Here is an 18983-nt window from a genome sequence, read left to right on the forward strand (position 1 = left end):
TTGTAAAGACGTAGATAAAGTATTGTTTGAACTTTCCGACATTCTGTCTGTACAAACTCTCACATCCCACTGAATTATTGTCCTCTGATACTTCAGCAGCTTTAAGTTTTAAGTAATTCTTTTTAGCAAGTAGCAAGAGGATTACTGGATCACTCTAGGCAATGTATACTGAAAGCATGTTGGAATGCTGCCTCGGCACTTTTACTACAAACCCAAAAGCCTGGTGAAAAAAATGTAAACAAACTGTGAGCTTTTATTGTGGCCCTCAGTTTGTTTAAATTCCACTGGTGTAGTTGCAATGACAGTAAACTTTTTTTAATTTAATTGGGGGGGGGGGGTTGGATCCTAAATGGGCAAGTTTACCCCTTTCACTTTCACCCCTTTCACTTTCACCCTGATTGCCATTAACCAAATAGGAAGTGTGAGATTATCCAACATTTTGGAGTCATGAGAGAAAGCAATGACAAAAAATTTTCTAATAAGGACAATTGTTCTGGTGACCACTGACCACTGTTTGCAGTGGAAATTCTCCTCATTAGTTAGGATTTTCTCTTATTTCTTTTTATTGATAACCTAACTAGCAGGATATAAATTAAAAAAAATAAAGTAGGGATTTTTACTAACCGCTAAAAGAAAAAAAATATATATATATATATATATATATATATATATATATATATATATATATATATATATATATATATATATATCTCCTAGAGCTTTGGTGAAGTAACAGTGGTGGTTGGGGGGTGTTGATTGAACTGCCCATCGCAGTGTTTGGGATCCGGGGTTGCAGCTGATAAGCATGGTCATCGGCAGCAGGGGGTAAAAATCTGCAGCCCTTTTAAATTAGCAAAAACTTCAAGGACTTGAATTACAATTTTTCAATTGGTAGTAACTTTATTATCACTCTAGTCTAGTCTGGCTTGACCTTTTTATGCTTATATATTTCACGGAGCAGAGAGGGTGGGTAAGCTGAGAAGGAAAATTGGAAGGCAGATGGAAAATGAGTACTTGGAATAAAAGCCAGTGACAAACTATGGAGTCACCTTGAAACTGACTCATATTTCCCTATGAAAAAGTTAAATTGCAAGAAGAATTCTTGTTAAAAGGAATATTTTCACAGGAGGCTGACAGGAGGAGTAGGCAGATGAAGGCACTGCTGGATTGTGGGTAGACATTGTATAATGGTTAAAAATGAATCATGTTTAGTAAAATGTGAACGTTTGCTAACGCTGGGCATTGTACATACTAAGCTTTGTACATACAGTGTAATGAAGGGATTGGCATGCATTACAGATCTCCCTAGACATTTAGTCTGTATTTGATTTAGTACACAGGAGATTTTGATGAACTGTTCTTTTGGCTTTGAGCTGCTGTACTATATCCTAAACAAGGGGTGCAGTGTGCACAGTAGGCTATTTTTCCCTAGTCTCTTTGCTAATCAATGTGGAACTTCCCTTTTCTCACATGAACAAGTGCCATCACTTTTTCCTAGTGCATCTTGGGTACTGGATGGGTCAATGTGTACTTAAGCTTACTGTAATTGTTCATTTTATAATTAAATGGTTGTTACCCTTGTTAGCAGGGTTTATTTCTAGGATTTACACAACCTTCCCCAACCAGCTTAAAGACCTGATATTTCACTACTGGGTTAGATACCCTGCCACCAATTTTAATTTTTTGTTTTTACCTGCAGTGAGAAAAGTATAGTAATTTCATTCTTGCAGTGTTTTTCCTTTCCATAAACATTTTTTTGAATTGATAGCTCTGAGTGCACTAGGGGTGCTGACTTCACATCCAAGATGGCAGCACCTGGAAATGATGACCAGCCAATGAAGGTTTTTGCGAGTACCTGGCATGTATTAAATGTTAAATGTACATAAAATTCTGTTAAGACTGTTGTCCGAATCAATTGTTTGGCAGCAAGGTCTCCAAGTAATGCAACTAAGACATCTTCCCAAACTGACTAAACACTGATGAAGCACATTGACTGTCTTTTCTCTTTCGCTCTTCTCTTTTCTGTCATCATGTTCCTTGTTTGCACAAGTACCGCAGTACAGCAGAGTGGCTCTTTAAGCTGCCTCTGAGTGTTAGCTTTGCTGTAGAGAACATGACAATATGGCTCATACCAATTCAAATTTGTTATCTCCACTGGTTTCTTTTAAACATGGACAGTTATCCGGAAACAGCGGTACCTTAGGTGATCTCACACGGCTTCATCTATGAGGCTGTAGGACCAGTAGTCCCTAGGCATGCTTGCATACCGAGTAGTAGCCTTCTGTATTTGAGGAGGTTTTTAAGACAAAAGGTACATTTTTTGTTCGGTTGTACTGCTTGGGCATTATTGACATTTTGAGGTATTCTCTATATTGCAGCAAATATTCTCCTTTTAAGTTGTTCATAGTCCCTGACTACTGGCGCTGAATTGGCACTGCTTCTGTGTACATGTAAAGGACCTGTGTGTTTCTGTATGAAAGTTGGGAAGGCAGAGGTCATTTGTAAATCTGCACAGCTCCCACTATCATCTGTGCCATGCTTTAATGTTCATTGTCTTCGTTTGTAAAAAAAATTGACGCTCCCAGACTATAGGCTGTTGCCTAAGGCTTGCACCTTGCTACCCCTGCTTTTGATGAAGACATTTTTGTTAAGGGCTTTTACCTACCTGCAACTTACAGGTAAGGTGTAGTTTAAAATCAAGCTAACTCAATGTGGGAGAATCTTCACAAAAAATTTAACTGCACTAGACTAACATTCCAAGAAATTCTGTACTAATTAGCCTTATGCTAAATGCTTTTAGGAGATTTTAAGGACATGTTTCATACAATTTGTATAAAGGAATACTTTGGGCTCTTGATTCCCTGTTTTATAAATCGAGTTCTTTGTGTTTCTAAAAAAAACACACATTGTTCATTCAGCCTGCTACCTTTTATCTTTTCACCTTTTACTGTATAAATTGGGGATCTTTAAATTCTGACCTGCATATGTGTTAAGTAAACATCATGTTCTGATAGGGTGCTCTGTATAACTCACTGATTGCAGTTTATAATTGCATTGGTGTGGTGACAAGTCTGCATTGCTGATTGCATATTTTGGAGTGATGCACTTTCCTAATTAGTATTTTATAACCATGGGAAGGTTAAGATAGATCCTAACTGCTTAAAATGTACCAGGAAAACATTAAATAGAAAAATCAGTGCTGGTATTTTGATGCTTGTTTTGAAGCTACAATGAAGTTAAGTTTTTTTTACGATCGTCTATTTGGTCACTGTCTTGCTTAGTGGTGGCCAATTTCTATATTACTGTGTGCTCTATAGCAGCGTAATAAGAGTCTGTCCCAGGGTCCCTTAGTGGTTAGGTGTTGTTTCTGTGCAGTGGTGGCCATCATCATTCATTTAGCTTGTATTATGAACATAGCCATTCACTCCACCTGTCTTGTTATTCCTTCCATTTCAAATCACTATCCACAGTTGACTTTTCTCTGACTGATATGCTGCACCATTGTTTCTTTTTAAAGATTCATATAATTTTTAAAACAGCCTGACACAGGTAGGAGGGAAAGAATTGTGTGACATTGGAGCAAGAGGGCAGATAAGTAGAATCTTTACATATGGAGTAGTCTCATGACAGGACTAGTCCAAAAATGTAAGAATCTTGTTCAAATGGTAAACATGCAGTTTGAGGTTTATTTCAAAGGTGAAAATGGAACAGGAAGACTGAGAGATTGTGGACATGTTTACAATTCATCAGGGGGTTAAAATGCATTTAAATCTTGAGTTAATTTTTAAGCATTGTAAGTAATAAATATGTTGGCATTCCCAATGCCTCAGGTGTCTAAATATTTCCCTATACAAATTTACTGTGGCTTAGTTTGTGGGCACAGGCACCCAATGAAGGAGCTTGGTGTGGATGAAGGCAAAATGTCCACCATTTTTCTACTGAGGTAAGTAAGCAGCTGGGTGGACTTTGTATTGAGCGGTAAACCTTTTTAAAGCAGAATTTAACACTAGGGATGCTCATCTGTCTCTCTTCTGTCGCAGACGCTATCTTCTCTTTTTTTCCCCCTGTATCCCGATGTTTGACCATCTTGATTGGCCATGATGATGTAACTCGCGAAGAAGAATGCTACTTGTCTGTTTGAAGGGAGTTTAAAAAAAAAAAAAAAAAAAAGCAAAATTTTAGACTTTCAGACTTAGAATTTTTTTTTATCTATATATTTATAGTTATATTTCTAAATATTGTGGGGAAAAAATACATTTCATTGAAAGACATGGAAAATTGGGATAGGAACACTAAACGAATAGAGAGGTGGCACATTCTCTAACGGAATGTAAAGCTGAATGTGTAAAACAATTCTGCAGTACCTACGACAGGAAATAAGAAAAACCCTGCTCTTTTTATAGCAAACATGTCAGAATGTTGATTACACCACCGTTGGCATTTTTACTCAAACATTTATTTTCATTTTCATAATTCTGGTTTTGGACAATAAATTCAAGTTTAACTATATATATATATATATATATATATATATATATATATATATATATATGTGTGTGTATGTATGTATAATTTTTTTTTTTACTTTTTTTTTTTTCTTTGCAAAATGTCCAATTTTTTATGTCCCCTTTAGTGTTTTCCAGAATAATTGAGGTGTTTAAAAGCTCTGTTCTCAATATAGAACTGTCGATTATAATCACTGTTGCATGTATATTTTAGTTCATCACATTTGGCATATGTTCTAGTTGAAAAATATGCTTCTTAAAAGTTTAAACGTTTATATGATAAAAATGGGTAGTGTAATGATATTTAAGGCTAAACATGGACCTTTTCTTATTTTCTTTGACAGAGACTGGTGGCCATGTTGATTAACTGTTTTGTTAAGATATTTTATACTTTCCATCTAATTTTAGCTGTATATCCCTGGTCCAGGATACTATCTGCATGGAGGTTGCAGGTTCTCCCCGTGTTTGTGTGGGTTTTCTCTGGGTACTCCACTTTTCTTCCACATTCCAGAAACATGAGGTTGAGTTAGGTGGCTTCCTCCCAAAATTGACCTTAGATTCTATTAGAGATTAACATACATAAAGACATTAACATATGACTGAGGTAGGGACACCCTTTGAGGCACAGCTAGTGACATGACTATGGACTTTGTAAAGCACTGTGTAATATGTATATAAATACTGTGTAATATTAATATAGCTCCCATTCATTTAAAAGAGTTATCTACTTAGGCATAAAGAATCTCATAATTACTAGATTGTAAGCTCTTCGGGGCAGGGTCCTCTCCTCCTGTATCACTGTCTGTATTAGTCTGTCATTTGCAATCCCTATTTATTGTACAGCGCTGCGTAATATGTTGGCGCTGTATAAATCCTGTTTAATATTAATAATAATAATTAGGACTTGTGTATTTTAGTTTACCTGTTCCTTGTATAATAATTATTCAAATTATAATAAATTCTATAGATGTGTTCCCTTATGTTAGCTGTGATATATTTTTAGTACAGTTGATAGTTCTAAAAATTGGGTAATATACTTCCAGCTGCAGCTGTTTCTTTTGCACACTGCTGAAATACTGCTCCATTATTGGTACATTTGCCTCATCTATCCAGTTTGCAGACTTAGCATTTAGACATACAGCACTAATGCATGTTCAGCACTGGTGTAGGGATTGCAAAGTCGCTTAATCTGCTGAATAGGTTTACTCTTATAATTAAAAATCTGATAGTTGATATTGGATCCGGTTCTCATAAGTAAATTATAATGTTCACATTATCCACACTATTAGAAGAGTAAATTTAGATTGATTTTAATGTATACTGCAGTCTATATGTATGTTTGCATTGGCGTTTGAGCTGATGCGTTCTTTAACCAACATAAAATTCAGGGTAAATGCTGTTTGGTTGCTCACTCTTCCTTTTATGTTTGTGTTGATCATGTTTTCTATCTATTCAAAGTAATACACCTATTGGCTAGTTGAGTTTCTTCCCTCGTCACTGGGGAAAGATACACGTCTGTCCTAGAAGTTATATTTCATCCTGTCGTGCAGCTGCCATCCCTAGCAATCAGTCCATTTAAAATCAGAAAACTCTGCTGAATATCAGATAAATTGGACAAATATGTTCAGAAAAAGTTTTGTTTTTCTTGTTTGGTGTTAATATTTTTATCAAAAATCTATAGATATGATCATATGTGAAATATAATTCAGTTTAGGTGCCTGGAGCTCTGCTAATGGGAGGAATTCACTCACTGCTGCTGGATCATCTATTCTTATTTGGGGTAGCTGGTGGACCAGTTTTAGCAAAGAAACACATTAAATATATAATACGTAGTGTTTTTGCATAAATGCTTGTTCTGGAAGATAAACATACCATGTTACACCATGCATACCTATGTTCTTGATTGTTGCTCTGGCACTTTGCATAACACAAGGACTGAACCGTGCATGTGTGTTTAAACACGTTAAAAGCATGTATAGACGTATCTGAAAATATGCACAATACCATTTATTGCATACACATGCATGTGAAAGGGCCATTTGTGCTGTTTACTAAAATTCACCTTACACTTGTGGAAACATTTTAAAAGAATAAGGGAATGTGGACTTGCATTCCTAATGAAAATTATTAAAGCTACCCTGCTTTAGAGAATCCTTCTAGTTCAACAGTGTGGACACCAATTTGCAGTCTTAATATGTATCCTTAATATCAGTAAAGATACGTCTACTTATTCATTCCGTGTAACAGATGTCAGCCTGGGAACTGTGTTTTTCTTTAGCCTTAGGTCATGATTTACGGTTGGTGAAGAATTTGCCTAGGTTTAAAATTTTACTTGTGTTTTTATTAGTGTCTTACATGGAATGCAAATTAAATGTTTTTTCATTTTTCTTTGCAGAACATTTTTTTAAATAGTATTTTCTCTGTTCTTACAGGATAATGAGAAAAGAACACCACTCCATGCAGCTGCCTACTTGGGGGATGCAGAAATTATAGAGCTTCTCATTTTATCTGGTATGCTTTGTGTGTTTACTTTTGCCAAAACATTTCTTAAGTTGGATAAAGTAGGGAAGGGGTTAAAGGTTGTCAGGGTATTTTTTGTTGTCCCACTGAGATTTTCCTTCACCTTTGGTCTGAAGATAGAGCAGGAATTGTTATTAGCACTGGGTTCAAAGTAGCATGTTATGTTATGGATTGGTTTTGAAAAGAATATTGTACTGATAAATGAGATGTTTGATTTATGCAATGCTGGCTGTTAAAGACCAGGTAATGTACATGATGCTTTCATTTTACATCAGTGGCATTTAACAACTAATTTCGTATTATATTAAACTTTTTTTGTCATCTCAGAACAAGGACCCAGAGCAGTCTCTATATCATAGTTAGACCATTCTATTTGAGATTACCCGAAAGGGTTGTGTTCCATTGCTACCTGAAGCACTGCTATTATACCCAGTACATTCCCTGCTAACAATTCAGAGAGCTATATCAACTCACGTGAAGAAGGAAGTTCTGAAAACCCAGACAAGTAAAAGTTGAATAATCTGACACAAGATAGTCTTATAGACTTCCTGTGGGTTTTTTTTCCCCCTGTTTAATGTTGTTGTACATATCTGTTTGTTGCTGCGGTTACTTCTTCTTATGGCTGCTGCTATGATCAGTGAGTCATCTCATTGAGCCCTTTTGTCTGTCAAGGAACTTTGTTTTGTGGACAACATTCTAGAACTCAACAAAATTAGACATTGTGGTTTGGTTTGTCACATGCGGTGTGGTTGTGTATGTAAATATATACATTCGGTTTTGTTGCCAGTATATATTGAGTGTCGAGCCACTAAACAGGGACAAGTATGAAGAAATATTGGTTGAGATTTATAACAAAGAAAGCTCCTCTCATCTCATGTTAATGATGGTTAAAAAAAAAATTAGGTGGGGGTGTGGTGTAAGACTTGGTCACCCACTTGTTTGCAATGCTTAGATCACTTGGTCATGTATGGTTCGCATAACTAGGGTTACCAGGAACAAAATCTATGTTGTGTCCTACAGGCAGCATGTGCATTTATATTCTGCAAAACAAACTAATTGAAATCGTGGCTTCCTTCATTTGTTAACTGAAATGTTAGTATAATTATATTATAAAATAATAAGCATTGTGTTTTTTTCTCTTTCAGGAGCTAGAGTAAATGCCAAAGACAGCAAGTGGTTAACTCCTCTACACAGAGCTGTGGCATCCCGCAGTGAGGTATGGATAAAAGCTCCCATCCCATTGGCACCTTCTCCCATAATATTGCAATCTTATTAATTTATTGCTTCAAAAATAAGACATGAAAACAATCGACAATTCCAATAGCATGCGTCCTTTATGTTTTAGTGTCTTCTGGGTCATTTTGTTTATGCCATCTTGAATGGCCAGGCCAGGATAACTTGCTTGCAGGAGTTCATTCACTCCCGGCATTCCAAAGGGAAGCAAAGATTGCCGGGTATCCCCGACAGCTGGGCCGAAATGTTTTTTTAAAGTGGGACTTTAGTTCCATGTTAAAGTTTACAATTGCCATTATTATTGCACGCTATTTAGAAGAGCAGAAAATGTGTCTGTGTGAGGATTGTGGTATGTAGCTTCCCAGGTAGGAGCAAAAGGGAATACAACACTGGTATTTGAGTGACAGTTCTGATTCTGGGGATGCCGATATCACATTAAAGGTGGCATTACCCAGCAGCAGCCTCAGAGCTTTTGGACTTCTACACAAGGGAGGCCTTTACAGATAAATAGCAAGTGTAAAATACTATTATTATTATTATTGTTACTATTATTAAACAGGATTTATATAGCGCCAACATATTACGCAGCGCTGTCCATTAAATAGGGGTAAATACAGATATATACATCTTGTGGCAAGATTTTGGTTGATTAGTGGTCTGTGGACAGGTCTTTCCTGACCCACTTTAGCTTGTTTCAGATTCTCTTTAATATTCTCCATAAAGTAAAATACATTGGAAATCTATCTGGCAGATTGTTTTTTTTTTTTTTTTTTTTGGAAATGCCTAAAATGCCACTTGCCTAAAATGAACTTCTGAGATTCTGGCAAATGATTATTGCAGAAAGGCATAGGCAATGTCACTTCAGAAATATCAGATTTTGCGGAGCTGTGCACGTGCAGCTCGGCGTTGGTTGCCAAGGAAACATGGCGGTTCCAGCTTCTCTTGCCTGTGCCGAGAATGAATGAACGTGGGAGTTACATTCTCCCAGCATGGCCAATCAAGATGGCGGAAGACTGAAGATGGAGGCATCCTGTGATGGAACTGGGATAGGCGAGTAGTCGCCCGTTCCGTTGGCTTTAAGTCTCTGGAATTCACCAAAAATTTAAATATCAGTTTATAATGATCAACCTCTCTGAGGTTGTTATTATTATTAATAAAATATTATTAGTATGGTGGTTCATATAAGGTGTATTTTAGCTGTATTATGGTGTATTCTAAGATAAAAGGAAGAAATGACAAGATGGAACTGGAGCCTTCGCCTTTAAAAACATGTCTTTACTGGCTCCCCCCCCCCCTTTTTTTTTTCTTCAAGTTGTAACTTAGCATGTTTGCATGTGGGGACACAGGAATATATTGCACTGGAATTTTAACATCTGCTCATCTTTTAGTAACTCAAGCTCTTAGTGAAGCCTGTGTTTGGGAATTGTGTGCCATTAATCTTTTATGATGTTGCATATTTGACAGTTTCTATTTGTGTCCACAGGATGCTGTTCAGGTGTTGTTAAAGCATTCAGCAGATGTCAACGCCCGCGACAAAAACTGGCAGACCCCCTTGCACATAGCTGCTGCAAACAAAGCTGTGAAGTGTGCAGAAGCACTTGTGCCTCTTCTTAGCAATGTTAACGTATCTGACCGAGCAGGGAGAACAGCATTACACCATGCAGCCTTCAGCGGTCATGTTGAGGTATGATGGGGCACATATGTCTTATTTATATGCAAGTCCAAACACTCACACAATATTGCATTTATAAGCAAACCCAAAACAGCCGCACAGGGCCTTCGGAGCAATTATTTTGTTAGAGACCTCTAGGCTGCAATCATATTCAGTCACAGTAATGTTCTTTAGAGACATCTGCTGTGCAAATTTAGCAGCTCTGCTTGAATGTACTCAAGCTATTCAACTCTTCCCTCCCTGTGAAATAGGTTTGCTATAAGTGGCATGTCCCCTGTGGCAATGAATACAATTCAAGAAACCTACTTATGTGCCTCATTTTAAGTCAGTCTCTCTCTCTCTCTCTCTCTCTCTCTCTCTCTCTCGATCTCTCTCTCGATCTCTCTCTCGATCTCTCTCTCTCTCTCTCGATCTCTCTCGATCTCTCTCTCGATCAAATGTCTTGCTGAATTGATCTGTGTTAATGTTTTATAAGTAGGTAAGCCTAAATTAGAAACAGTTCTTTTGTTTCATTGAAAAGGTTTATAGCATTACGTTATTTGCTGTATTGTATGCTAGAATTATTGCTCACGCTGACCTGTGTGTATAAAAAACCCATGTTTGCCATTTGGAGCTGTTAATTTAGGTTGCTTCAAATAAGCACATTGTGGAAATGTTCCTAATTTTGGAAAAAAAATTTTAACTACCAAAAAGCTTGATAGAGTAATGCAACTACTTATTTGTCGTTTGGATTTGTAGTGTTGTATGTTTGTGTAGCTTAGGAAGAAGCAGGACAACAGTTTTCAGAGTTTCATTGTGCAAGCTTAATGGCTGCACTGTTAATGGGGAAAATAAAACCTCTCTCCTGTTAAAGTACCACTTCTTTCAACATGGGAGTTTACAGATATGCCACTCTTTTAACTCTGGTTGCAGATTTCATGTGACATGAACACTGATAGTTAAAGCATTAAAACCCCTGACTGTGTAGAAGTTAGCAGCAGGTCCTTCAAGTCACAGTGCCTTTACCAGCCTGCCATCCAGATGCACAGGCACCCCACCATCCATATTCTTTAAAAGAAAATGCAGTTCATCAGTCCAAGCCATGTTCCTTCATTGGTGCATGGGTGGTTCCTGACTTCTACAAACCCAAAGTTGGTGCTTTCAGAGGTGATTAGGGGTCAGTACAACAACTCTGACTGGCCTGTGCTCCCCAGTCCAATATATTTAGCAAGTTACAGTGAGGAGTTAAAACTAAAGGGAACTTGGGAGCTTTTCTGTCCCCAGCAACCATCTGCTAGTGGTAACTTCTGGGCTGTATACTTTAACAACCATTTTAAAGTTTGAGCTTCATTGTTAATTTACTCAGCAGGCAGTATTGCTATTGGCTGATAATGCCTGTTGGGAGCAGGAACACTATACATATCCATGCACCCCCCCCCCCCACCTCTTGACTTTGCAGTGCTTGCCCGAAAAGACAGGAGAAAGTGCAAAGATATGCTATATATTTTTCTAAACTATTAGTTGTACACTAACCAGAAAAGGCTAGTAAGCAAAACATGTAAAGTTATGCTTAAAATGCAGCTCTAGTCAGAACTTTTAATGTACTCTGATAAGATCATGGAAGTGTTATAACATGTCGGGTCATCTGTACCCGTTTTTTGTATGGTATGATTAGAACTACTTAAAATGTATTTTTTCAGCTGTGCCTTTGTCCTAGTAACAACCATTTCTTTTAGGAGTGTCACAGTGAGTCTAAGTAAAATGGTCACTGAAAGCAAATATTGACAGAAATTTTCTTGTACTAATGTCCTTAGAAGATATTTATAGACTAAGGGGTTTGTCAGAAGTTGTTACAGTAAATGCTTACTTGCTGAAAGATTGTGAATCTTATCAGAAGTGAAGATATTTGTTGTTGAATATGAAGCTTCAAAGCGGATTTCCTGTCTTACTGAAAACGCTTTTCTGCTTTTCCCAAGCCTGAGTTTCCTAATATATTAGGCAGCTTGAATTTGGCTATAAAGTAAACCTTTTTGCCCTAACTGCCTCCTGAAAAATTACATTGCACAATGTGAGAATGTTCTAGGTTCTCCAATGCTCATTGCCTTTTAGGTGTATTTCTACAGCATGGTCTCAGGTGATTTGAGGTAAATTTTAGTGGGGTCAATACCAATCTCAATACTGAAGGCTTGGACATGAGCAAAGACCTATTCCTCTACCAAGCTGGCTGCAGAATAATGAATAACAACTGCAATGGAGAAAAGATCAGCTGTAGAGAGAGCACAGGCAATGCTGCTGACTAGTCCTTTCTCTATTTGTGTACAGATTCTAGAGTTTGTTTTAAAACAGAAAGTGGATGGTAATACATGTGGCAGAATAAAAGCTACATTAATAATGTTGCATTTTGGTAGTGTAATATGATCAGCTGGTCGAAAACTGAAAAGGACTCAAATGTTAGCAGCTTCAGCTACTGCAGATCGGATTAGGAGCTGCTCCTCCTCCACTTTCATGTTGAATTTGTAATGTCAGCATGATTAGCCAATCATTGAGAGACTATTCTGAAAAAAGCAAATCTTTGCTACAGTAGTAATAAAAGTGCTACATAAGTAACTTTTTTATGTTGTGCACTTTTCCTTGCATCTTCTACTGTCCATCACATCAGAGAAACATGGGTGGTCTGACATGAGTAGGAAATAGTGCAAGACCAGAAGTAGGATGGGTGGAGCATTGCACCAAAAGCCTGAGTGCACATGTTGCAAACAGATGATCTTCTTTGAAGGTTAAAAAAGAGTTTTTTTGGATCATTTGGTAAAGTTTTATCAGGAAAACATAATTTATTCCCAAAAAGCACAGGTTTCTTGAGTATTAGGATTTTTTTCCCAGAAGAGCTGTGTGTTTTGCAGAGAAAAAAAAAATACTAGATATGCACACATAAAATGTTTAAAACGGAACAAAACCCTTACACCTAAAGATTTAAGACTAGGTAGGTCCTTTATCGCAGAAGAAACAGGCATCACAATTTTTTAAATACACTCACCCCATGCCGCCATCTTGATTGGCCAGGCTGGGATGTTGTAACACCCACACATGAACACTGAAGTTTATTTAGTGTACTTGGTGGATTGCTGGCATTGTATTTTTTAAATGATGATTGCAATTTGGCAGCCTAATATATTTTGTTGGAGAAGGGAAATCATCTGTTCCTTTTGTAATATTAAACTTGCCTAATCCTTTTTTTTTCTTTTTCTCTCTCTTTTAAAACAAAATAAAGAAACATAATGTCCTTTACAGCAGCGGTTGTCAACCGGTGGTCTGCGAGAAATTTTTGGGGGTCCGCTACTTTGGTCGGTGCACCCCCAGGCGGGGTCAGGAGAAGGACCCCGCTGGGGGGGAAGCACCGGCCACAGCTGCGAACAACGTACCCCAAGCAGCTCCCAGGCTCGGGCAAGTGGACGGGCTGTGACCCTGCACACAACCCGCCCACTCTCCCATCGCAGGTCCAGATCTGTGATGGGAGAGTGGGCGGGATTATCTCATAATGACGTCACTCTGGGGGTATTGGCAGCATGTATAGTGTATGGCAGGGGTCCTCAAACTTTTTAAACAGGGGGCCGGTTCACGGTCCCTCAGACTGTCGGGGGGCCGTACTATAGTTTGAAAAAAAACAGGAGAAGATTCTTATGCACACTGCACAAAACTATTTTATTGTATAAAATAGTATTTATTGTATAAAAAACATATAAAATGTATTTATTGTATAAAAAACATGAAAGAACAATACTATATGCACAGCACACTTGCCGATCATTAAAACAAAAAGTGGTGTTTACTTTGGCTTTAAAATTGCTTGAAATTATTCCTCAATTCCTATGTGCATTGGAAAATGCACAGATAAATTTGAATTTTCACTGTGTGTATTGAAAATGCAAATTTATCTTGCATTTTCCATGCAAATGAATAATCTCAAGCAATTCATTAATTTGCTTCTTTTTATACACCCTACCCTACACCCAACACTACCCCACACTTTTTATTAATTTAAAAAGGGCTGCTAAAAAAACTTTGTCAGTGTCTGCTACCTGTCACTCACTGCTGCCTTCATACATGGAGCACATGTGTACATGATCAATGTGCATAGTATGTTTATACTATTTACAAATGTACATTGATCATGTACATTTGTGCAGCAGTGAGCAGGGAATGAAGTCAGCAGTGAGTCTCTGCTTTGCTCATACCTTCTCTGCCTGATGGCTTCAGCCCGACAGCTCCAGCGTTACCCCGGCAACAGTGGTGTCACGTGACCGGGTTCCCTGGAGTGCAGATGGCAGGCAGCCAGAGCTCAAGCAGGAGAAGCAGCCTCAGCAGCCGGCGGGCCGGATGGACAACTTCAGGGGGCCGTATTCATCCCGCGGGCCGTAGTTTGAGGACCCCTGGTCTATGGCATTTCTGCAGTAGTTATTTTTTTTCATCACCTGAACTAACACCACCTTAAAGAGAAGTGTTCCATTAGAAGGTCTTTGTGTGTAAAAGCATATCTAAAGATACATATTTGTCCTGGATTTGAAACAGAAGATAGGAGGAAGTCTTATTAAAGAGAGTGAAATGCTCTTAGTTGACATTGCAACATCTGTTTTAATTTGATTTACCCTTTGTTCTGGCATCCCAAAATTTGTTTTATCCTACAAATGGGCAGACTCTCCCAAAAATAGACATAGCAATAAAGAAGGAATATACGTTTGTCATTTAAACGTTTGTGTTATGATACCTTACATCTCTTCCAAAATCTAGTAACTTTTTTTTTGTTGTCAAATTGTCAACTTGTTTCTTTATATTTTAGATGGTCAGTTTACTTTTATCACGAGGTGCCAACATCAACGCATTTGACAAGAAGGACAGGCGAGCGATACATTGGGCTGCATACATGGGTATGATTCTGTCTATGCTGAATGCAATTTCTTAAAGATTTTAAATATTGTGTTTTCAAGCACAGCAGAAAATAACTTGTTTGAACCCTTTGTTTGATTTTGTCAGGTCATATTGAAGTTGTAAAACTTCTTGTGACTCATGGAGCAGAAGTAATGTGCAAAGACAAGAAATCGTACACACCGCTCCATGCCGCGGCCTCAAGTGGGATGATCAGCGTGGTTAAGTATCTTTTGGATCTAGGAGTTGATGTAAGTGGAAAGCAGAAAGTGTTTTCACACCTTTTCTTTGGAGAGAATAAAATCTTGTTTGTTTTCTATAATATGTTTGTGTATTGTTAGAAGCTATTCCAACGTGTTTATAGATACCTGTGTTCATAAAATCTTTGTGGCTTGCTTTAAGGAAAAGCTGTATCCAGCTAAGTTATCAGTTGCATCTCCAAGGCTGAAAAAGCATTCGCTGTGTCAGTACTGGCCTTGACGGCTCATTGCTTTTATTACGTTCCCTGGGCTACTGAAGCACTTAGTGCTGCCTGCTTTCGAACAAGAGCAAACCCCTGACCTTTCAGTAGCCTTGAGGCTGCACTTTGACAGTAACTCAGGGTTCCATAAAGGAGAGACAGTTATTTGTCAGTTAGTTGTAATTCTTCATAAAAAAGTTGTAAAACTGCTCTTTCACCTGTCACATGTTACATCCAAAGTGTGTTTTTAGGCCCATGCCACATAGTTGGTCTTTATGCTTCTCTAAACACCCTTAAAACATTGAGTGAGTGATCCTCAGTAGTGAGGTCAGCTTGTTGACCACAAACGTGTGTATGAAATGGTTCTTAGCTGCTCCCATTCTTTTGAATAGGAGTGGTTAAAGTGGGCACATGGTTTACAGCAGTGAGTCGCCATCCTCTCTGACCTCACAGACCACTAAATTCTCTGAATTCGGACTGCACATGCGCGGGGATCCATGTGTCACCTAAAGGGGAAGAAACTTCCCCCAGAGTGATGTAATGATGCCAGAACCCGCCTACTCTCCCATCGCAGGCTAAGACCTGCTTTCTAAATTCTGGGAGGGACAGTGGTGCAGGGCTGTGGACGCAACAAAATTTGTGTTAACAGCCCTGGGCCACTGTCCCCCCAGGATGTTTAGCAAGCAGCTCTGAGCCTGCAATGGAAGAGTGGGCGGAGGTTATGTCCATACAGGGAACCAGAGCTGCTGACTACCAAAATTTTCTAGAGGACCACCGATTGGCGACCGCTGGTTTACAACACATCCGACCCCCTGTCAGTACAAAATTAACAGTTTCTTACTCTAATAAACAAATTAAAATGTGCTGGTAAAATATAAATTGCTGGTCTGTAAAGGATAATTGACCTTGAGAAAAGTTAATAAAGAGTAGTCCAGGTTTACCTTCCTAAAGAAAAAAAATAGTACTGACAACTGACCCTTTAATTACATTGCTTACATTTAGGAGCAAAATAAGGAACCTGGTTGCTATTGGCGGTGGTTTTACCTTGGTTCCATTGTTCAAAATACTCACTGAAAATCTGTTAATTTTAACATGTCTTGCAGGATTACACATGGGAGGGAATGTAGATTTATAGTTATTCTTAATGGAAGCTATGTATGTTAACATGTGCACATTTTTATTGCAAACTGAAATGTATTGATGGTAGAATACCATGGTGTGGGACAGGTCTACTATAATTGAATACAAACGACAATGTTTGATTTTTCTGTGATGTGTTAAATGTTTCCCATGTTTCCTCTTAGATGAACGAATCAAATGCTTATGGAAACACACCTCTTCACGTGGCCTGCTACAATGGTCAAGATGTGGTTGTGAATGAACTCCTAGATTGTGGTGCTAATGTGAACCAAGTGAATGAACGAGGATTTTCTCCTCTGCACTTTGCTGCTGCTTCTACACATGGAGCCCTGTGTCTTGAGCTTTTGGTCTGTAATGGTGCAGATGTAAATATTAAGGTAAAGTAAAAACATACGAAAAAAAAAAATAGTTGTGCTCTGTTGCTCGGAGGTGTTGTAAAGAAATGTTAAACAGGTGTAACGACCCAGACATTTAGACTGCTAGTCAAGGATCTCCCTTTTGATGGTTTCTATGGCATAGATTTTAAGCAGACCCTTCCACCAACTGCAAAAATTTACAGGTGAAAGCACAAAAATCTATTTTAAATGCTTTCTGTGTTTTTCATTTGCTATAAATATTTTTTATTCACTTGTACTATGCTTTAACACTTGCTAGAAAATTTTTGAGTACATTCCTTCTAATACCACTTCCTTCCTTGCATGCCATTCTTTTCCTTTTCTAAAAGTGTCTAAATTACTCTACTCCCAACATAACATTGGAGTAACAGATCTGAGTCTCAGAGACTGCTTTTGCAACATAGGAGCACCAAGCAGCGGTCTCAGGGCTTTCAGATATCTACATGAGGTAGGCTTTACAGGTAAATAAAATGCCTACAATTTGCAAAAGTTTAAATGAATAGCCTTTTAACAGGGTCTAGGGTCTAAAGTGACCAATTTACCAGAGGGTCACTTTTACAAAAATGTCACCCATTAAACAAAGTATTTACCTATTTTCAAGCAACCTATGTATAAAATGGCCACCTCAGCTCTACTTCCCAGTTGCTGTTTGAGAAGAATACATGCTACCCCATCTGTCCACTGCGGTTTTCCTTGCAGGTTCATATGTCCTATTGTGACATACAAGCTGGTGATGGGAACCACTGCAGTTAGAGGGAGTACCAGGCCAATCTGGAAAAATAAGTGACCTAGCATTCAGGTCCCTGGATCTGACTTATATACAGCTTTAATATCTACTACTACTTCCTTCCATAGGTCCTTTTCATATTTGATTTTTTTATAGGCAGTTTTGATTGAGAGGAAACCTTAGTTGATAAGTGCACAGAAAGTTTTCAGGAGGAGGATGCTGTAAGGAAGATTTTGAGTTTGATATTCAGCAAATTTTACAGCTGTGATAAATCTCAAATTCAATCTGAGTTTTCCCTAATTAACTGGTTCCAGAGTTTATGCAGCCCTTCACATATTCAGGGAAAGGCTGCTTTTTACAGCACGTTCTACATATTATCTACTCCCTCTCTTTTCCTCTTACAAAGCATTTTCAGAACTTTTGGAAGCCTTTATTTATGGTAAATTATCCCTTAACCCATGTGAACATGGCATAAAAGATGTTTGATTGTTATGCTTCTGTGTATTAAAAAAAAATTATATATTTAAATATTTTTTTTTTCTTTGGAGGGACATGACATCTGATTAAACCAGCAATACATTTTTTTTTTTTTTTTTTTTTTTTTTTCCAGCAAAACTAAGTTTTATCTGCTGATTCACACTAACAGTATGAATCGGCAGATATTCAAAAACATCTACTGATGTTGGTTGGCACTGACCAATTAGCTAAAACAAAATGCTCAGATATAACAATTTTGAATATGACGTAATATATAGTTGTATATAAAGAGTAGCTGTAACGAGTTACCTATTCCAAGATAAGCAGTTGATAACAGATTGCTAATTTGCGTAAAAAATAAAGTATACATTTCTTAATTATAGTACACTGGGAAGCTGCAGAGTAGCGGCTAAATAAGTTATTTTATTTTCAGTCAGCCCCAACCCTCCCCAATACTGAGGTGTCGGTTTCAACATTTATTAGGGAGTAATGTGCATCCTTAAAAAGTATGGTCTTCAAATCTCCTATTTAGAGGCTGCCACACATAATGTGTAAAAAATATTGATTTAATAGAGAACACTGAAGGCTACCCCCTATGTTTCTACATATCCTGCATATACATGTGGGGTCTGCATCTGCCTTTAGGAGATCTGAAGGTTTAGCTGGAGGACTAAGCCTCCAGCTAAACCTACACTCAGTATGATCAGTGCTGTGTGTTTCTTGGGCCCTTATAGGGATTACTTTGCACAGAAATGCATTGACATGGATTAGCATGGCATGTTTTTTCCATCCATTTGCATAAAGGGATAGGTATTTTTGTTACAGGTTAAAATTAGCTTTGTTTTGCTAGCTCACTTGGAAAATGAAGTTGTACTTGTGTTTTGTAAGTCATAGTAATCAATCCTTTCAAAAATGACTTGTGTTATAATTCCGTACTACTGTTTGTAGTTACAAG

General features: G+C 37.9%; 1 protein-coding gene across 3 annotated transcripts in view; it reads left to right on the forward strand.

The window, feature by feature from the left end:
• Positions 1-18983, forward strand: part of ANKRD28 (ankyrin repeat domain 28) — an 81464-nt gene that overhangs the window by 36770 nt on the left and 25711 nt on the right. For all 3 annotated transcript variants that reach the window (XM_072412454.1, XM_072412455.1, XM_072412453.1), the window contains exons 3-8: positions 6938-7016; positions 8171-8241; positions 9742-9942; positions 14744-14831; positions 14938-15080; positions 16594-16806. In XM_072412454.1, coding sequence (XP_072268555.1) covers positions 6938-7016; positions 8171-8241; positions 9742-9942; positions 14744-14831; positions 14938-15080; positions 16594-16806 — 795 coding nt within the window. The remainder of the gene's footprint in view (positions 1-6937; positions 7017-8170; positions 8242-9741; positions 9943-14743; positions 14832-14937; positions 15081-16593; positions 16807-18983) is intronic.

Source organism: Pyxicephalus adspersus, chromosome 5 (genome assembly GCF_032062135.1).
Source record: "Pyxicephalus adspersus chromosome 5, UCB_Pads_2.0, whole genome shotgun sequence".
Classification (NCBI taxonomy): domain Eukaryota; kingdom Metazoa; phylum Chordata; class Amphibia; order Anura; family Pyxicephalidae; genus Pyxicephalus; species Pyxicephalus adspersus.